This window comes from Eublepharis macularius, chromosome 11 (genome assembly GCF_028583425.1).
Source record: "Eublepharis macularius isolate TG4126 chromosome 11, MPM_Emac_v1.0, whole genome shotgun sequence".
Taxonomy (NCBI): Eukaryota; Metazoa; Chordata; class Lepidosauria; order Squamata; family Eublepharidae; genus Eublepharis; species Eublepharis macularius.
In genome coordinates, this window is record NC_072800.1 from 2,977,886 (window position 1) to 3,000,003 (window position 22,118).

The 22,118-nt window shown below is 42.6% G+C and overlaps 1 protein-coding gene across 2 annotated transcripts in view; it reads left to right on the forward strand.

Moving 5' to 3' along the window:
- Window positions 1–22,118, forward strand: part of EPHA5 (EPH receptor A5) — a 294,365-nt gene that overhangs the window by 239,928 nt on the left and 32,319 nt on the right. For both annotated transcript variants that reach the window (XM_054991243.1, XM_054991244.1), the window contains exons 8-10: window positions 6,680–6,747; window positions 7,850–7,975; window positions 9,382–9,567. In XM_054991243.1, coding sequence (XP_054847218.1) covers window positions 6,680–6,747; window positions 7,850–7,975; window positions 9,382–9,567 — 380 coding nt within the window. The remainder of the gene's footprint in view (window positions 1–6,679; window positions 6,748–7,849; window positions 7,976–9,381; window positions 9,568–22,118) is intronic.

Genomic DNA, 22,118 nt, shown 5'->3' on the forward strand with positions numbered 1-22,118 from the left:
ACACGGCTAACTCCTCTGCATCTTCAGAATATTGTATTTGATTAGATTCCTGTGCAATTACTTGGGAGTAAGTGATTCTGGAATCCATAGGGCCTACTTCCCAGTAGATATGATAGGGTCAGTGGGTATTTGTTTTCTCTTTTGTATTCAGTTAGAAAGGAATTACTTCCGTGACTGAATCCCAAGGACACCTAGAAATTTTGTCTGAACGAGAGGAGGAGTGCTGAACATTGGTGCTCTGCACAGGAAACTCTCGTTTGAAACTGTTCCCAAGTTGAAGTGTCCTCTGATACGGATGATATTAGAGGCAACTGCCGTCCCCCAGAAAGGACGGGCTAGTGAGCTGGTCGTAGACTCAAGATGCCTGCCAGCCTTCCTAGCTACTGAAATGTCAGGTTTCTGCAGGAGGAGAAGCCGTTGATTTCCTGCTCTGCTCTTCTGCTTACTTTATATTTGTTTTGTCTATAATATTACGGCTTGAGGGAGCTGTTCTCACATTAGTTGTGGTATAGCGGATCTTAACATTTATTGCCTTTCCAGTTTATTATGTCATGAGCCACCCCAAGAGTGTTTACAATGAGGGGCAGGATACAAATCTTAAATAAATAAAATAAAATGCACTTACTTCTTTCTGCTGCAGTTGAGGAATCATGTTATTGTATGCTCCCCTCTGTAAAAACCAAACCCTCTCTACATGTAGTAAACTAGCACATCTAGGAGAGGACTGAACTCAAATTATTTTGTGTACTTCTGTGAAGTCAGAAAGCTTCACACCTGTAAACACATCTGCAAAGAATTCATAACCATCCATCAAAGCGCTGCTGGCCTCTATCAACCACCGCGTGAATCCTCTCCCAGCACTGCCTGTCGCAAGTCAGATCCATTGGGTTGTGTCCATGTGGCTCACTCTCTCTCTCACTTTGCTTAATCGGACTGGCCATATTTCCATCAGACCATTTTCTCTTTTATAAGTTTGTCAGAAGAAGACTTCATAGCCTCAGTTTTATGATGCAGGTGATAAATATTTCACTAGGTGATTGTCAGTGTGAAGTAGGTTTTATGTCACGTAAAATGCCACAAGAATATTTAGAACGGAAATGTCTCTTTCCTGTTGAAAAACATTGACCTGTGATCCAGAGCTCTTCTCTTTTGGGGGTGTGATGGGAATAAGACATAAATTTGCAGTGGAGAAGTTGTTTCCAAGATATGGAAATGATCAGCCACAGACAAGACCACATCCCCTGAATTTATACCAGCTGAAAAACGTTCAGTTGCTTTAGATCGGAGGTGGATAAACCAAACTTCAAATGTGTTATATTTTCTGTAATAACCGATACCATAAAGCTATAGCTTATCATTCAGCAATAGGGCAAATGTTTACTTACAGAAAATACTTTCTGAAACAAGTATGCAACAAAGCTGAGCACTAGTCACATTCCATTACATTGAAATCCATTCTACATGGACAGCCCACCCCTGAGACCTGGATACCAGCACATTATCAGCACCTGCCAGCCAGTACCCTGTGCATGTTCAGCAGAGAAGAAAATGTGCACAGAACCCCCCCCCCCACTCCACAGTGTGCATTGGGCTCTGTAGCAACACCAGGACACCCCTCTAATCAGAGAACAGCATGTCTACAACACTCCTGTGATAGGCTCATGGAAGCAGCCAATCAGCTTATGCTGACTTGTGCCCCTGACATCACACCAGCACTGCCCATGTGCAAAATGGAACAACTGACAAGAGGACCCCCCCCCCCTCTGAAAGGAGCACCGTGGCCTGATCCAGGGGGGGGAGGGGAGTGGGAGGCTTGGAATGGACACACCTCAGGGAGCTCTGCAGCTGTCGGTTTCTGTTCCCTTGTGCAATCATGTTCCCTTCCACCAGGTGCATGCACAGGGAAGGCCTGGCGGTAGCTCCCTCAGCAGAGACAGTCTTGAGAGGAGACACAAGCCCTGTCCCACACACTGGGATCAAGTCTTGGGGGCCCGAATTGGGGGAGAAGCTCAGGAGCACCAGCCTTTTGCCAAACAAGGAGATGCAGACATCAAAGCATTAACAAAGGAACACACAGTGGGGGCCAGCTGTCCCATCAAAGATGAAAGTTGGAAAACCCAGCGGTGCCCGGAACTAAGACCGGCAGATTTTCCTATAGTTCTTCGTCCATAAGGACTTCCTCAGGGGCATCCAGCTATTTCCGTACACAGTTGCATCATATACGCGCCGAGAGAACACCCATGGATGTGGAGATAATCCTATGAGCCTGATCCCAGCTGGGTGAAGGGGGGTGGGCATTGCCACCTGCTCTGAGGCTGATCCCAGCTGGATGAAGGGGGGGGGGGTATTGCCACCTGCTTCCCGCTGGGTGAAGGGAGGAGCAGGCATTGCTGCAGGTGAAGGTGGGATGTGGGCTTTACTACTTGCTCTGCTCCTGATCCCAGCTGAGTGAAGGGGTGTAGGCATTGCCACCTGCTCTGCTCCTGATTCCAGGAGGTTGGGGGGGGGGGTATTGCTGCATGCTTGGTTCCTGACTCTGGCAGAGTGAAGATGGGGTGGGCGTTGCTGCCTTCTCAGTGGTTTATTCCAGTAGGTTGAAGAGGGCGGGCATTGCTACCTGCTCCACTCCTTATCCCGGCAGGGTGAAGGGAAGAAGGGCATTGCCTCCTGCTCTGCACCTAATCCCAGCTAGGTGAAGGCGCGAGGTGGGCATTGTCACCTGCTCCACTCCTAATACCAGCTGGCTGAAGGGGGTGGGCATTGCCACCTGTTCCGCTCCTGATCCCAGTTGGCTGAAGGGGGGGGGGCATTGCCACCTGCTCCACTCCTGATACCAGCTAGGTTAAGTTGGGTGGTGAAGAGCCCCGTGGCGCAGAGTGGTAAGCTGCAGTACTGCAGCCCAAGCTCTGCTCACGACCTGAGTTCGATTCTGGCGGAAGCCAGGTTCAAGTAGCTGGCTCAAGGTTGACTCAGACTTCCATCCTTCTGAGGTCGGTAAAATGAGTACCCAGTTTCCTGGGTGTAGATGACTGGGGAAGGCAATGGCAAACCACTCCGTAAAAGTCTGCCAAGAAAACGTCATGATGCGACGTCCCCCCACGGGTCAGTAATGACTTGCTTAAGCTGCCACCTGCTCCGCTCCTAATACCAGCCAGGTAAAGGCAAGAGTTGGGCATTGTCACCTGCCCCCATCCTGTTCCCGGCCTTGGCTTCCCACCACGGGAAGCCACGGCATGTTTTCTGGAGGGACATGGTGGCCTAAGCTTCCCTCTGTGGCAGCACCCTCTGGTGGTGCACCAGAGTAGGAAGTGAGTCATCTTGAATACACTTACTCAGTTGTATAGTAAAATAAAAATGAATATATTTCAATATTGATTCTATCTGGGACCTGTAATAAATTTCAGTATCTAATTTATCTGGGATCTCATAGACCTCTGATACCTTGTGAACTTTTCTTATCAAATATGAAACCTCCTAAAATTTATGAAGAAAGCACCATCACTAGATAGTTAACAGTTATCTGTTTAGATACTTTCAAGTAGCTAGTTTTGTATTATATGTTTTTTTCCCCTCATGTTGGTGAAACCATTTAGGTCCCTATACAGTGTTGTATTTTTCTCAATTCACTTTAATTGGGATTTAACTTAACGAATTACATTTAGCCTCCTAAGCAGATTTTGACATTGACTGAGATGACTTTAGCTGCATCATTAGATGATCTATGCCAAGAAAGTGATGGCTGAATGCATCTCTGTTCCCCTGGGCATAATACTGGTATGCGTTAGGTTATTTTAGACTGTTACATATGGAGAGCTGCCTTTTAATAGGGTTCAGAAGCTGCAACTGGTACAAAATTCAGCAGCCAAATTGTTAACTGGTACTGACTGCTGCAAAGTATGAACCCCCCCCCCAACTTTCTTCTTCTTCGTTGTTGTCTTCTTCTTCTTCTTCTTATTATTATTCAAATTACACGCAACACAATCAATAATAAATAAAGATCACATGTTATCATTGATTGGCCTTGCTGAGCTGATACAAGTTTCCACTAGAGACCTAAGTATCAGCCAGGTATCGGTGCAATATGTACACTGTTCCAAGTAACACCCATCTTTTGCAATTCTGTAGGTGTTATGTCAGAAAGTTGCAGTTTTTCCATATAAGTTGTAAAAAAAAAACGAAATAGTTCCCAGTGCCCTGATGACAATGGGGACCACAGTTGCATTCTTCTTCCATAGTCGGGTGGTTTCTATCGCCAGATCTCTATATTTAGTCATTTTTTCTTATTCTTTTTCTTCGACTCTGTCATCCCCCGCAATTGCAATGTCTATCATCCAAACTTTTTTATTTTCCACAATTGTTATGTCTGGTATATTGTGTTCAAGGTGTCGATCAGTTTGTATTCTAAAATCCCACAAGATCTTGACGTGATCGTTTTCTAATACCTTTTCCACCTGATGTTCCCGTGAATTCTTTGATACTGGCAGATTACACTTTTTACTCAATGACCAATGAATCAGCTTTGCAACCCTGTCACATTTAGCTTTGTAGTCCATCTGTGCAATTTTGCTGCATTCAGAAATAAGGTGGGCCACAGTTTCATCTTTTTTCCTGGCAAAGTTGACATTTTGGATTTTCACTGATTTTCTGAATGTTGGCTTTCATAACATTCGTTTGAAATGCTTGTTCTTGTGCTGCGAAGATCAGACCTTCAGTTTCTTTCTTGATTGTGCCCATCTTCAACCATGCCCCAGTTAGGCTGTTGTCACTTTTTCCTTTAATATTTTTTAGATGTTGCCCATATAAGGGTTTGTTCTTCCAGCCATTTAATCTATTCTCAAACTGTTTCTTCTTGTATTCAGCCTTAATATGTTCTCTGTTTTCACAGCCCGAAGTAATTTTTTGTACTTCTACTGATGTAATCATTCAGGCCTCTCTTTTCTTCTTCCACTACCTGTTGTTGTTGTTGTTGTTGTTGTTGTTGTTGTTGTTGATTTTCTCCCCCCACATTCTTGGACCTAGACCTTTAACAATAAGGCTAACTAACATAGAACATGTCTAAAAACACCTCCCTTTGACACGTTTTTGCGACCTCTACCAGTCGAACAACAAAATAAATGCATTTGGATTCAGAATCCTCTAAGAGGAATTGAACCTTTTGCTCTGATGTCGCTAAAGGAAACATATTCCATTTACATTCAAAACATTCAAACATTCAAAATAAGGCATAATCCATTTTAGCCTAAACTGGAGCACGTGAGGACATTGCAGGAGAATACGTACAAGAGCGTCTACCAACTGGAGGGGGCAGTGATATAAAAGATCCAGAAAGGGGATCCCAAGCAGGGGCAGTTACATCGTGCATGCATAGAGGTCCTACATAACTTTGGCCTAGCCAAGGAATCTAAATAGACGGAAGGCCCAAGGCAAGTGGAGAGCATGTCTAGCATCAAAATGGGTATGGCTCTTATCTCTAGCATAAATCATTTTGGTCACCTGTTTTCTACATTGTTTTACCAAGGAAGAAAAAATATCTTCCACCTTAAGATTTATAAGAGATAACTTGCAGTGATCTTCACTGGTTTCCTGTTTATTCATGCGCTGAATGACTGTGGTATCTAAACAACTACCTTCGTCCCCAACCAACCTGCCTTTCAGTTAAGATCTTCATATGTGGCCCTTCTGGTTATACTCCCCCCACACACCTGCAAAGATGACGCCGGTTACTACCACGGAGAGAACTTTGTTTGTGGTGGCAACCAGACTCTGCACTCTACCTGGGCTTATTCTCCTGATACCATCTTGTGAACATCTAGATACCGGGCGTAGTCTGGCCTACTCTTTCACACATTGAATAGTATTTGAGGTCCTTCAATCTGTTTAGACATACGTTTTTAACTCCCTGATACTGTATGAAGTAGAATGTAAATTCGCCAAATAAATAAAAACTCGCTCAATGCCTTTTTCATACTATTCACTTGTGGCTTTTTTCTACAAACACAATGGAAAACTGCAGTACAAAGGACAGCTTCCTTTCTATTTTCGAACAGGACATGGGATATGAAGCAACACAGGTTAGGGATGGGAGTGTTACATAAGTTTTGAAGTTACTTTGGATATTTAAGGTCAGTTACAACACACAAGTTCTTAGCAGAATTCAACAGACGACATATATTGCGGTTACAGTATTGCTGGCTTAAGGTCTGTGAGAGGATGAATACTGGAAACTCTGCTATATTGCTTAATTATCCCAAAGGTGCATCCCAAAGGTTTCTGTTTGTTTGATTGTTAATGGCCATAATGGTCTCCAACAGAAAGTAGTAAGAACCAGACTGAGAAGTTTCAAAGGATCTAAGGTTAACAGTGTTCCAGCACCACTGGAATAAAAGAGAATTTTCGCCCTTTACATACAAGCTTTCCCCCTATGCAGTATTAGCAGGGAGGTAGCCCTGGGGCATTACCCTTCCAGATAAAAGATAATATATGGCCCTGTGCTATATTGAGACCAGATGCATGAAATGGTACAGAGAAAGGAGACCGAGGCTCACTCTCTGGTCCTGTTCCAACAGGAAAACGGTCGTGCAAGCAGGGCCTTGAAATCTCTGTGCTTCTTTTTTGAGTTTGCCATGGTGGGATTAATGAAAGATTTCCTTATCATGCCTTAACTCTTGTTGTGTCATAGGCGATGTGGTTACAGCAAAGCTAAACAAGACCCGGAAGAAGAAAAGATGCATTTTCATAATGGCCACAGTGAGTAAAGTTCACAAAACGCTTGAGAAATCCATTTCTACAGCTTCCTGGTATTTCTTTAGGCAAAATAATGTATAGTACAGTGGGGCAGACTAAGGAGGCCAAGTCTTCTGCTTCGGTGGGGGACCTCTTGCTTTCTGCCCGCTGCTGCCCAGTTGGGTGGCCAGGGGAGCAGGGAGGAAATAATGAACAAAATGGGGAAGGGGTGATCAGCATCGGGCCATCATCACCATGTCTCTCACCAGTTGCCAGCCTCGTGCTGACAACTGTAGCACAGACCTTTGCAGAGGAGAGAAAATGCCCTTCCCTTCCACCCCTGGGATCTGCCTTGCTTGCCCACCTAGGCTCGCTCTCTCCTCCTGCCGCCATGGGTTCTTCTACCCTGTCCTCTGCCTGCCCCACAGGCTCACCTTTCCCCCTCACCTGCGCTCCATCTTAGCCACCACTTGTTCTCCTGCCCCTCCCCCACACCACAGCTCCTGCCTCGCAGTGCTTTTTAGATGAGGACGCGGCAAGCCCCACTCCTACCCATGTTTCAGATGTGGGTCCTGCTTGAAAACAGCAGGCCCTGGGCCCAGTGGGAAATGCTGCCACCTCCCTCCCAAAACAATTGTTTGTTTGTGGCTTGCAGTGGGGGGAGAATTTTGCCCTATTCCTAAGACAGTGTGGCAAATACGCTGGAGATGGGGATCGTCATCCAGTTTAGAATAATTTGATCACATTTTGGTTTTCTTGGAATTCTTAACTGGCTGCCAGAAATGCCTATTTTGGAATTTGCTCCTCTGAAATGTTTGTCATGGGATTTGTTAATAATTTTAGTTTTATTGTATTGGGCAGATTTTCAGCCAGAGCTTCAGCTTTTGCACCTATGCTTGTGTTTGTGTGAGTGTGTGTGTGTGCGCGCGCATGGGTACCAATGTACGTGTGTCTTAAATGAATTAATAAACAAGCATTTGCTATGGAAGGAGATGCAACACTCATACGCTCATTTTCATAATGAGTAAGATAAACTTCTCTTTACACCTCTGTTCCAATGAGCTCAATTGCTACTTCTGTTACCTTTACCTATCACTACTTGTAATACCTGAAATTTTATTCACAGTTAAATTGCCTGGAGTAAGGACATATATCGACCCACATACTTATGAGGACCCCAATCAAGCTGTCCATGAATTTGCCAAGGAAATAGAAGCATCGTGTATATCAATTGAAAGAGTTATTGGAGCTGGTAAAATGATGCCGCTGTCTCCCATTTTTCTCCGTCCCTTGCACTGTGGTGGTGGTGGTGGTGGTGGGGCTTGCTTCATGGACATTCAGATGCAAAGAAATGTCCAGTTACTGGATTGAGAAAGGATGGTTTGGGATCCTGTCACTGAGAAAACAAAGGGTGAAAGGGTGATTACTACACAGGAACAAAACCAGTGTAATACCTTTTATTAATATCAACCAAATTGACACAAAACACCGGGCAAGCTTTCAGGCTCGTGTGAATTCCTCATCAGGCTGGATGTCAGGCAATTAAAAAAACAAAACAAAACACAGAAGGGCAGAAGGCAGATTTTTCAGGCCATGGTGTTAAGGTCTGATTTTGCGCCCATCTTCTGTGCAACCAAGCAGGCAGTAAGCATAACTTTATTGCTGAGGTGTTGAGTTACAGCACAAAGTGTCTGGGAAGCTGCATTCAGTGCTGTCCTTCATTTTTTGTTTTCTCACAGCAATACATAAACCACCCAAGTCCATCCAAAAATGAAGTGAGCTCTGCCTCACGAAAGCTCATACCGGAATAAATGTTGCTAGTTTTTAAGGTGCCACTGCTTTTCTGTTTGGGGGGACATGCTATTGGAGATAGGACTGACTGGTTCTTTCGCATGCATCAGTTATGCTTGAGGCACTCGCGTTTCCCACATATTGTTCATTGCACTGAGCGGGGCTATAAATGTGGCTGTCTCCTGAAATATATATGTGCTGGGCTCTGAAGCAAAACTTTTAACTAAAAGGTCATTGGGGTGTATACTTGCCACAAAATTGAGAACAAATGTCTCTTCAACGTATGGGTAAATTCTCTCTTCAACTCAACTTCAGCAGGCTCCTGCGTAGCTGCAAGTCCCTTTAGAACCCCCATCGCTCTCCCCCCCCCCTCTCTCTCTCCCTCTCTCCCTCTCAGCCTGCTGTAGAGAGAGCAAGGGGGCCTTGCCTCCTGCTTCTCTTTGCTTGCATGCCAAGAAGAGCAGCAAGCCATGGAAGTGCAAAGTGGTTGAGACGATTCCTCCATGTCTCTGCCCCTTGGCTTGTGCCTGACTACGGTGCACCCCTTGGCTACTGGTTCCTGTCTCCTGCTGATTCGGTGTGCTGTTTGTTGTCCTGATATTGACATCTTTGAGGTCATAGGCCGTAACTCCAACTATTCCTCTTCCAGTCAAATGATTCCGATACCACATGACTTTTCTGTCACATGTTTGCTTGTCTTGTATCCAGAAAGCCCGAAACTAGTGCTCTACAGCAAGTATTTTGATTAGTGATCACACCTTTCCTTCTGCTCTTTAAAGACATAAGGCTTCGTTAACCTTTTTCTCATTAACTGTGGATTACAGGAACACAAGATGTTAACTCTGGTGTTCGTTTCTTTCATCATAGGTGAATTCGGTGAAGTGTGCAGTGGGCGTTTGAAGGTGCCTGGGAAGCGAGAGCTGCCGGTTGCTATTAAAACGCTGAAAGTGGGCTACACAGAGAAACAAAGGCGAGATTTCCTGGGAGAAGCCAGTATAATGGGGCAGTTTGATCACCCCAACATAATTCACTTGGAAGGAGTTGTCACAAAGAGTATGTACTTGGTCTGGTGATGTTTATTGGAGATGTTTTGGAACTGAAGTAAATTTAGTAGCTGGTATCTCATTGAGATCAAATTGGTCCTTAGTGGGGATCTGCTAGCATGGAAGGGCTTGTCGCTCAGTGGAAGAGCAACTGCTTTTCATGCAGAAAGACCCAGGGTCAATCTCTGGCATTTCCAGTTGAAACTAAGAGATAGTAGGACATGTGCAAGATCTCTGCCTGATCTGAGTAGGTATAAGCCAGCTTCACATATATGCTCACATACCTTGATAATCAAGTCATTCACGCTGGCTTCCCAAGCATTTTCCATGCTTCTATTAGTGCAAATGTGAAAAAAAAACTAGAATAACAAAGTGAAAATGTTATGTTCTTGGGCCATGGCCACAACTAATTCACATTATCTGCCCCATTTCCTTGGGAGTTGATGCTGTGATCCATTCTTCTTCCCATGTGCAGTTTGGGCGGCCGGGGGGGGGGGCTTTTCTTAAAGAGAAGCCCCTCTCCCACTTTAAAAAAGTGAACATAAAACATGACATTTAGTGATGGGGTTGCCATCCCTAAATTTCAGTCCCTTATCAACTTCCTCTCCTGTTCCAACAGTGCGTCTTACCTCATGTGATACTTGATCACCCACGTGGCGTGTTCATAATTCCAATCATCTGAGGCAAAAGCTTGTATGTTTATAAAGAGTCTAAGCGTGTTCAGTTTGGGGGAGAAAAGATAACTAATTAGAGGTGTGCACTGAGAATTTTTTAATATATAATTTGGGCTTGCATGGGCTTTTCTGTGATTGCTTAATTCCTGGTAGGATGTTACTGGTTCATAGTCAAATCCATGTGGGTTTTTTTCTGGGTTCCAGAGTTCAAGACAATTATTTTCAATGGAGAATGTATACAACGGGCTGGTGCAGCTGTTTATAAAGTTAATGGCACCAAATTTGCATAGAAAACTGTCCTCCCTCTAATCTAAATACCCCCTAAGTTTCAAGGAGATTGAACAAAGTAGGTTGATTCTACAGATCCCAGAAGTAGGTCCCTCCCTGCACAGCCACACTTCTCCCTGTCAAGCAGCAGCTTATCAGGAGAGCTCCAGCCAGCCACCAGCATTAAACCAGAAATGTTGCATTCGTTTTATTTGCTGTAAGAATACTAAAGCATTTATGACTTCTTTTGATATTCTTCTTCTTCAGGAGACCTGGTTAATGGACCAACCTATCTTTCCTGGTTAGTTGCTCTCTGTTCAAAGAGCAGCTATAGGCCCAAGTGGGGGGCAGGCCTTGGGGCGGCTTAAGTTGTTTAATTTCAACCAATTGGAATATTGGACCTTGCAATCTCTTAGTGGCAGAAAATTTGATGATTTTTTAAAATTAAAGTTGGATGACGTGGTAGCTTTTTTATTTTATTTTTTAATATCTAACATAAAAAACTACAAAAGACTACAAAAGTATAAGGGGGAGGGGAAAAAAAAGGAAGGGGGGACTGGGAAAAGGGGAAGAGCAACATATAAACAACAAACGCTACACTACATGTCTTGTATTCCCTTCATGCTGCAATTTTTCTTAAAAGTTAACTTTCTAATATGCTATCAGGTTGGTAGATTTTATACAATACAGACTATATTCAGGATCAGGTTTTCTCCCCCCCCCCCCCCCGCGCCTCGGTCTCAGTTCTCTCTGTGCAGCTGGAGCAGCTGCGCCCGCTCTCTCCTCCCCCCCACTTTCCCCTTCAGACTTTGAACTTTCTTCCTGCTGGAACTCCTGATGGTTGAGCAAAAAGTCTGTCAGCTGCGCTTCCGATGTAATCTTGTAGGTTTGATCCTTATATCTAAACCAGACGCCTTCTGGAAACAACCATTTATATTTTACATCACATTTCCTCAAGAAAGCCGCAAGTCCTTTATACTTAAATCTTCTTTTACGAGCCAAGAATGGAACATCCTTCAATATTTTAACTTTGTTGCCCAAATAATCCAAGTCCACATTATATGAATTATATAAGATGGTGTCCCGAGTCTTCTTAGATGAAAAGTCAATAATAATCTCGCGAGGCAGCTGACGCTTCATTACATACTTTGAAGATGTCCGCCGGACTTCCAAAATATCGCTTTTTAACTCTTCTTTAGTTGCCTTTGCGAATGGCGCCAAAAGTCCAGACACCAGACCTTTCAAATTTTCACTTTGCTCCTCTTTTACATTCTGAAGACGCAGTACCGTTTGGGCACGGTCCACTTGCAATCCTATTATTTGATTCTCCAAAAGCTTCACTTCCTTACTTGTTGCTTTCATGAGTACTGCATTCTCGTGTGCAGACTGCTCTGCTCCAGTCGCTGTTTCTTTAATGGTTTTCACTTCGCTTTCCACTGAATCAACCTTTTGCCCCATTTCATTCAGTTTCGCTACAAAGGGCTGCACAGCATCAAAGACTGCTCGTCTCACCACCTCTTCCAAAGTTTCCCCCTTCCCCTGTAACGTCGCCATTACCAATTTACTCGTTGCTGGGCTCTGCTTTCTCGTCGCCATCTTAGGGGGGGGGATGCCAACTAAGTTCTGAAACTCCGTGAAGGGGAAGAAATCCGCACCTTCTTAGCTTCAACACCAATCCTTCGCATACGCTTAGAAATCAGAAGGGATTCGCTTACTTACAGGTTTTCACCTTAAATCTGCTTATTGCCGTTCTCCATGGCCCGGCAGCACGCGAAGTGCTGCGCAAGTCTGCCGGCCTCCGTTGGAGCAAACGGGCAATTTACCCCCTGCATTGCTTTCAGGGGGTTCTTCCCGCCATGCTCCGGACCCCGTCTCCCTCACTGGGAGTCCTGGGGGTTAACCCTCGCGGGTCAACCGCCCGGTCAGGCTGCTCGGACGTTTCCTCCCGGACCTGCGGAGAGGAGCGTCCGACATGGCCGGGAAAACGAAACCGAATCGTGGTAGCTTTTCTTCTGTCTACATTCCTCCATGTACCCTGAGTTCAATGGTTCAGAGCTGGTAGCATTTGGGGGAAGTTGCTGATCACTTGCAGGCTCGTTTTCCTGGGAGCCCTTTAGTATTAATAGGTGATTTTAATGCAGGGATTGGCAGTGATTACTATACTTTCTTCTCCAAATTACTAGGCCCAGATAATTATTAATTTCTTAGCCCTTTTGGCATTATAGAAAATCTAAGGAAGTTGTAATAAACAGAGGTGGTTTATTGCTGGCTAAACTTGCAAATCAGAGAAATTTTATCCCATTGAATGACTACCCAGAGGTCAGTGGAGCTGATAACTTCACTTATATGAGTCCCAGAGGAGCTAGTGTAATAGATTATATCTTGGCCCCACTTGATTATCTCTCCCACTTTGAGTCTCTACAATTTGGTGACTTTATGGGAAGTGACAATTTCCCAGTCCTCTTTTCTATTGATTTATCTTTAGAACACTATCATATTCCTCTTTTCCACAATCAAAGTAAAGTTTGTCAATTATGCTGAATTTTTACCTCTAGAAACAAGGTTTGCACTATAATGAGCTCCATCTCCTGTAACACTTTAGTCAACAGGGCTTTGCAATCAGATTCAGTGCTTACTTGTTTGTATAACTTGGATGAGGTATTAGAATTGCTCAGACCCCTTATATGAAACAGAACCTTGACAGGACGCCTCCTGAAGTTAAGAGGAATAGTTGGCTTAACAGTGATTGTAAAAGAATGAAAAGGCATATTCAACTGAAGCATCGTGAGTTTAAAACTAACTATACAATATCAGTACTTGAAGAACAGATGGAATTTTGAAAAGTGTAGAGGGAACTGATCAAGATGAGAAAACAGATGGCCCTTGGTAAGGAATGGGGACTTCTTATCTCGGCTATTAATAGCAATGATAATAAGGCCTTTTGGTCTATTATCAATACTACTATAAATCCAATCTCCAAAATCCCATCCCATATAGCCCCTCTGACTTGGGAAAATTAAGGGGATATTCTCTGATGCTAATGCACCTACTATATGTAACAGCACCCTGGTCCGAGGTATCAATCAAGGAGGTCATTTGCCTTATCAAAGGATTAAAACTAAGGAAAGCACCAGGCTCTGATCTAATTCCTAACAAGTTATTTAAGGCTGATCCACAGTGGTGGGCCACAGTTTTAGAATCAGTTTTTACTCAAATTAAAGTAAGTGGACAAATACTTGATCTATGGAAACATTCTGTTATTATCCCTATATTTAAAAAGGGTTCTAGACGTGATCCATCTTGTTATCAACCAATCAGCCTTCTTTCTTCTCTGGGAAAGCTATATTCTGCTTACCTATTGAAGAAGCTTTGGGGTTGGATGGAATCAGAAACCTTATGCTGATGATGCTGTGATCCTGTCTTGAACTAGGGTTGGGCTGCAAAGGGCCCTACAGTCTTTCTCCAGCTATTGCTTTTAAGAAAGCTTGGTGATCAACCACTTGAAATCTAAGATCTTAGTTTTCACGACGACTAAGAAATGGAACCTGTCTCAATGGTCAATCAACGGGTCCAATATTGAGCAAGTCAAGACCTTCTCCTATTTGGGGATTCTGTTTTCAGCAGATCTCTTCTGGACTCCCCAATTTAGAACAGTGCTTAATAAAGCAAAACCATGCACAAACGCTATAGATAGGCTTTTTCACAATAGGGGAAGGAAGTATATGTGAGGGGGGAGAGATGTGTATAGCATAGCACACAGTGAAGTCCAGTGAGAAGAAATATAACTTAAGATAAGTTTGTTTAGTTAAAGAAGAGTTTCATTTAAGAACTATTTACAATAATATATACAACAAACTGAGAGAGACACATGTTCATCACTTATACAGGAGAGAGAGAGTTTCTGTAATAGCCATTTTGCAACTGACACAGACAGAATCTTCACTCATAGCAGGGAGGGGCTACATCAGGAGCTACAGACAAACAAACTATACCAAGTATTAAGCCCTTCACTCTGCAAGCCCCCTGCACATTCAAATGAGTCCACACTGTTTTATTCCTACAATCCCCTTCTCACTGTGTCTCATTTGAATTAACCAAATTTAATCCATTGCGCAGTTTCTCAAAATTCTGTGCAGCCACCCTGAGCCCATTTGTGGGGAAGGCGGGGTATAAACCAAATTAAATAAATAAATAAATTTAAAGGCTTAGTTAAGATGTCAGCTACCATTTGTAATGTTGGACAATATTCCATTTCGATAAACCCTTTTTGACACAAATCTTTTATTGCATAACATGTCTATATGTTTAGTGCGTGCATTTATTTTTTCTAATTGCAGTAACTTTAAACAACTGATTATCTTCAAACATTTTAACAGGCTCTGAATTTGGCACTTCCAGATCTGCTAAAATCTGGCTAAGCCATTGTGCTTCTTTGCACACCTCTGCTGCAGCTACATATTCTGCCTCTGTGGTAGAATAAGCTACTGAGTTTTGTTTTCTGCTAGCGCAACTTATCGTTGCATTTCTTAATAAGAAAACAAATCCACTCATAGTCTTACGATCTGTTCCGTCTCCAGCCCAATCTGCATTTGTATATGCAATTAATTTAGGATCTGTTTTTATCGTTAATTTTAATTTAAGATCAGTGGTTCCTTTTAAATATCTCACTATCCTTTTCAGTGCAATCCAATCCCGATTAGTGGGTGCACTCACTCTTCTACATAGTATACCCACTACAGATACAATATCAGGGCTGAATCCACGTTACCTCCGCGCGTCCCGGTGTTGCACTAAATGTTCGCTAAACACTTGGAAGTATAGCGTCTTTCTAGCGCAATTCAGAAATCGTGCTTGAAAGACGCTATACTTCTGGGTGTTTAGCGAACATTTAGTGCAACACCGGGACGCGCTGAGGTAATGTGGATTCAGCCCAGGTCTGCATGGGTTACCTAGAAACAATAGTTTCCCTATTACTGTTCTGTATAAATCATTATCAGATAAAGGTTCACTTTCATCTTTTTCTGAAATGAAATTAGTACACATTGGGGTTGTCACAACATTTGCTTCCTTTAAACCCATAAATTCTATCAAGTCAACAATTTTCTGCATTGGATTGGATCTGCATTGGATCTTCTCTTTCTACCTGCATACCCAAATAATAAGATAAATTGCCAAGTCTTTAACTTCTACTTCCTTATTTAAACATTCAACAATTTTTGGATACTCTTCTTTGTTTTCACTACACAATATCATATCATCTACATAAATAAGTATATACGTTATTTTTCCATTTTGTTGTTTTGTAAAAAGACATGGATCAGCTTTACGTGGTACAAAACCCTGTTGTACAAGCAATTTGTTTAACTTATCATTTCAAGCTCTAGCAGCTTGTTTCAAACCATATATTCTTTTCTGCAACTCACAAACTAGTCCTTGACCTATTTCAAACCTTTCTGGTTGTTGCATATACAGTTCTTCGATTTCTCCATTTAAGAAAGCTGACTTTATATCTAATTGTTCTACATGCAGTTGTTTGAATGCGGCAACACTAAACAATGCTCTAATTGTACTGTACTGTACTACAGGAGCAAACGTTCCATCATAATATTCTCCATATTTTGTGTATACCCTTTTGTCACTAACCGTACCTTATATTGTTGTACATTACCATCCTGATCTAGCTTTTCCTTAAAACACCCACTTACAACCAATAGCCTTTTTATCTTTCGGCAACTTAGTAAGAGTCCAAGTATTATTTTTATTCAATGCTTCAATTTCTTCCTTGGCCGCTGTTATCCATTTGGGTGCTTCTTCCGCAGGTAAGTTGTCTATTTCTTTCCTCGTTGTTGGTTCGCTATTCTGTGCTCCCTTTGCTGCGTATGATAACCATTCTGTTGGCAATCCTTTATTCATTCTAGATGAACATCTGATAGAAGGTTCTGCTTGCTCTTCCAATTTTTCACATTCAGTCTCTTTCTCTGTCTCCATTTCCCCTCTTGTTTGTGAATTCCTTCTACTTCAATTCCTGCTTTCTATTTCCTCTTCTTCTAAGAATATTTTTCCTTCATCCTCTTCAGTTGGCCAATTAGTATTAATCTGTTTCTCTTTAAAACCTTTCTGGTTAGGAACATATGTACAAGACTGCTCTTCTTCTTTAAAATATACTACTCTTCTTACTTTCACTTCTCCTGTTTCTCTTTTAAGAATTCTGTAACCTTTACATCCTTTCCCACATCCCATCATTATTCCTAGTTCAGTTCTATTGTTAAGTTTGGAGCGTTTTTGCACTGGCACATATGAAAAAACTTTTGACCCAAGCACTCTAATGTGACTTACATTTGGCACTCTTCCAAACCAAAGTTCAAATGCTGTTTTATTAGTAGCTTAGTATTCTGCAAATATGTTGCTGTCATCACAGCTTCAACACAATATTTATGTGGTAAGTTAGATTCTGTTAACGTACGTCTAACCATTTCCATCAGATTCTTTCTTTCCGCCACTCCATTTTGTTCTGGGGTAAATGGTACAGTGTGCAAGTGCTCTATTCCATTTTTATTCAAATAAGACTTGATGTGGGGTGACATAAACTCACCAGCACTGTCAGAAAGTATTGCTTGTGGTTTTCTCCCAAAGAGATTCTCAACACTTGCAACGTAGTTCTTTAATTTTTCTGCGGCTTCTGACTTTTCCTTCAAAAGATGTTACACAATATCTGGAAAAATCATCAATAAATGTTAATATATATCTATTTTGTCCACATGACATCGGTTGAATTGGACCACAAATATCTGTATGAATAAGCTGCAAAGGTTTTGTTGAACTTCTCTGACTTTGTTTAGGGATAGAAGGTCTTGTTCCCTTCCCAAATAGACAATTTTCACATTTTTCCCTATTTAAGTCAATGTTGCAAGGTTTAATTTCCATTCCTCTTACCAAACCTTTCTTTTGCATTTCTTCTATTATGTTGACGTCTCTGTGATCCAGCTTTTTATGCCACAGATGAATGCATCTTGCTCTTGAACTCTGTTTTGCTAAATTCACTCTCTCTTGGCTTGTATCTAGAACAAAAACTCTTACTATTTTCAAAACCCTGAGCACACAGAACACCATTTCTAGCGATTGTGCATCTGTTTCCTCTAGAATTAACATTAAAACCACGCTTGGTCAAAGCAGATACACTTCACAGACTGTCTTTTAATTCTGGCAAGTAAACCACATTTTTCACCTCGTTGTAGACAATTCTTCCTCCTGCTACACATTTACGCAAGCCTTCTCCTTTACCTTGAATGGCTATTTTATTACCATTTATGATTATCACATCCTCTGATGAGGTTTCATTCAGTTCTTTGAAGAACTCAGAATTACAGGTCATGTGTATGGAAGCACCTGAATCAATACTCCAACCAGAGGATTTAGTATTAATACCTTCCTATACGTACTGTCTTAGTATCCCAGAATACTGCAGAGCTTTTTTGTTTTCAAGTTTGAATATTATACCCAGAATGGTTTTACAGGAAAGATTTTTGAATAGTCTCTGTTCTGACAGAATTTGTCCTTACGGCCTTAATAAGTTCGATACATCCTTTCATGTCCTGCTTGAATGTAAGCTCTTTGAAAATATAAGGGATTACTATATTAAGCCTTTATTTAACCATTTGCCTCCAGAAATCTTTGCTCTTTTGCTTAACGATAAGGACCCTAAATTTACTTAGTGATTGCAAAATATGTCTCAGTCCTTTTAGCCCTTGCATCCAAAAAATAAGGAATAAGTATTTTCCGCTGCTCCAGATTTATGAATCAATAAACTTATAAGGGAATAAAAGCAAAGGAAAAACCAAAAAGTATCCCTGTATCAACAGGATACATGTTGCTGACTGTACAAGCACAAAAAAAATCCCAGGCAGTTTATCCACATATGTTATTTATACAGTGCATCAAACTGCGCTGGTGCAAAGGAGGGGTGAACTGTGAGTGTTCTGTGCTTAACAAGATCACTCTCATGACCCAACCATACCCCTTGAGAATATGTGCTTTCTTTTCTAGTGATTGAGAATCCACTAACTTCACAGACACAAATACAGCTACAAACAGCAGACAGTAAGTTTTAAATATTTTTTTCAACTTTGAAGCACAAGTAACCAGCTGTGCTGGCTCAAAACTGTTGCTCTCAGCCTGAAAGCCAGGATGATCTGCCAAAGGGCCTCAGCACATTTACGTACAAGGAGTTCAACTACCAATTGCACTGGGATTGAAGTTCTCAGAATGATTACAACAAGTATTTTGTTGCCTCTATCAGCAGCAGCTAAAAACGTAGTATAAGAGTAGAGATGGGCACAAACTAGAAAAAATGAACCATGTGGTTCATGGTTCATCGCATTTCACAAACTCAAACTTTCATGAACCTGCCCCGGTTCGCGAACCGGTTCGTTTGGTTCATGAAAATGTCACATCCAGGTCAGCAGAATATCACTTCTGGGCCAGCAGAAGGCCACTTCCAGGTCAACAGAAGGTCTGCAGGAAGTCCATCTCCTGTTGCCTAGGAAAGTGATTGATCGGTGCCAGGCTGTCTGCAATGACGAACCAAAAAATGACCCAAACGGACCAGCCTAAAGTTCATGGCGGTTCCTCAGAAATGGGCTCTGATGAAGTGCCGGTTCGCGAACCACGAACTGGCCTGATTCATCATGAACTTTGGTTCGTATTTCGGTTTGTGCCCATCTCTAGGCAAGAGAAGGGTATGTACAGCTTTGGTGTCTGAAGAAGGGACTCTCAAGAGCGTATATCCTGAAAATCTTGTTGTTCTCCAAGGTGCCACTGGGACTCGAATCCTGCTTATGTCCACCTTGACAGGACAAAAGATAAGTTGTACTACATGTTACCAGGATTCAGCTGTGTGCGAACTCAACTTGGAGTTTCCATTTTCAGCAGCAGTCTTGGGTTTCTTATAACATGCATTTTCTCCTTTATGTGTTTCATCTCATGCGTCTTTTTCTCAGCTTCTCCATCAGACCTCTGTAATGATGCCAAAGTCACTGGTTCAGAAAGGCTGTTGGTTTTTCTTGTTGAAGCTCACTGTTATTTGTCCTGAGTTCCATGTTCTTTAATGGCATGCTAATTTATTCAGCAATTACTTTCCACCTGCAGCATGCAGATAATGAAGCATAAGGGCAAAGAAAGATGATTTCCTTGTGATTGAAAAAGAGGAAGGAAGCCAGAAATAGTCCTCCTAGGAGGTGGTGTCATGATGAGGTGCCATGCTTCTTGTAACACTGCCTTTAAGTGCCTGAGAGAAGGGACTCATGCTATGCCACTCGGCTGCGATCTCCTATTAAAACGGGGTGCGTCATAAATGCCACTGCAGTCTGCAGAGATTTTATGATAAATGACTAGAAGACCAAAGCTCTTACCTTAAATTGCTCGTTTGTGATGCCTGAGCACACCTTGCTGAAGCACGCTCGCTCCACTGCCAGAAAGCTCTGTGGGCTCTTCCATATTCCCACATATATATCAATCAAAATCTCCCTCAAAGAGGGAGCAAATTGCCACACAGCGTGATTGGAGCTTCCTAGGGAGAAGCCAAGCGGCCCGACTAATCTGCGTGAGAATGTACCAGTTCACTTCTTGCTAGAGGTGAATGATGACTTTCTGTATCTTCAGTGGCCCCAAGGGAGAAAATCTCTTTTTCCTCTGGTTTATGGATTGAAACCCTGCCTCCGATTTTAAGAGAGTGGTCAGCCCCCCGCCCCCCACACGCGCACACACAAATATTGCTTTGGCTATTCAGAGCAAAAGTAAAACATTGCATACAAGAGGGGGCTTTAGACTGGGGAAGTCTGGCTTAAAATTTGCTCCCAGAATAGCTCCCTACATTACAATTGCAGTGGGAAACACAAATGTTGCTCCATTTGTTTTTTGAGGGAAATGTGTAATGTGTGGACAACACAATACATGCTTCTTAAAACCGCCATGTCCACTCATCTGGGAACCTTGGCAAGTTCCCTGAGTTCAAAGGCACATCTTTGTGTCTCCTCCACACAGGTGTGCAGCGTCTTGGTATTGGTTTAATGCCAGGGGAGCCATAAGATGCAGGGCTGCCCTGAAGCTCACTTGAGACCTTGGGCCAGTCCCACTGCAGCTAAAACATTTCCCAGAATGATTGTGAAGGTGAAACGGGACCAGAGGGAAGGAGATGTTTGCTGTCCTGAGCTCTAAATGCCGTGAAGAGAGAGCCTCACTTAAGATCTATTTTAAACCAATCAGCGGTTTCTTTTTCTCTGCACTTTGCACTAGCTAATGAAAATTGATTTAAAGCTGTACGTGTTCTATTAGAATGTCATTGTGTTTAGAAGGGCAGGAGCAAGCCACATTAATCATTACTATGTAATCCCACCAAGCCAGTGAGAAATTAAATATAAAAATTGAGCACAAATTATACATAATTACCATTAAAATGAATCAGTCACAAAAACAAGATTAATAGGGTTAGAAAAAACATTATTATTCATATCAACTAAAGGATGGCAAATCTTTATTGTGTCCTATTTATCTCGATTGAACTGTGTATTTTATGATTTCTGGAGTGCTCCTGTGATGCATTGATACGTGATACCTACATATATAGAGAAATCTGCACAAACCCAACACTGCCACGAGAGGTCTAGGCACACTGGTAATGCAGATGTACTCCCAGATGCGGCTCCATATTAGCCTGGCAATGTTAGTTCAGATCCTTTTGAAGAATGTGTGTGTGTGTGTTATGTGCCATCAAGTCACCTCCAACCTATGGTGACCCTATGAAGGAAAGACCTCCAAAACATCCTATCCTTAACAGACTTGCTCAGATCCTGCAAACTGGAGGCCGAGGCTTCTTGTATTGGGTCCAGCCATCTCATTTTAGGTCTTCCTCTTTTCCTACCACCTTCCACTTTTCCGAGCATTATTAACTTTTCCAGAGAATCGTGTCTTCTCATCTTTGAAAATGCAACTGCCGTGTATGGTTTGGAACTAGCGTGCAGTAAGGACCTCCTGCTCCTCTACAAAGCTACCCAACTGCTACAGTCACCTTCTGAGGCCCTGCTGAGGGTGCCCCTGTCTTCTGAGGTTAGGCGGGCAGCATACCAGCAGAGGCCCTTCTCGTTTATGCCACCCAAACTGTGGTGCTCCTTCCTCAGGGATGTTTGTCGGTCCCCTTCTATCACTGTCTTCCACTGTGAATGAAGATGTTTTGTTTTGACTGGTGTTCCCTCAACAAACCCTCCTTCCTACCATTTGTTTTAATTCATTATTTTCCACCCTGTAGATTAGGACCCAGAAGTGGGTCGCGAAGCCTCTGAAAGTGGGTCGCAGGCCAGCCCTCCCTAACGGCCAGCCCTGCCCTTTGCATTGCTCTCTTTCTCTCCTCTTTCTCCAGGCCAGTTTTTCACATTCTCCCTTTCCCTACCCTTTGCAACAATAATGGGGAGGGGGGGGCAAATCTGGCAACTAGTAACTTTACAGGTATACCTGTTTTCCTATATAGAATAATATTTCTGTAGGAAAATCATCTTATGTGAAGTGGGTCCTATAAGTACCAGTTCAGTGCTTGATTTGAGGCAGGGCTTTGACCTGTGATTGGAAACTA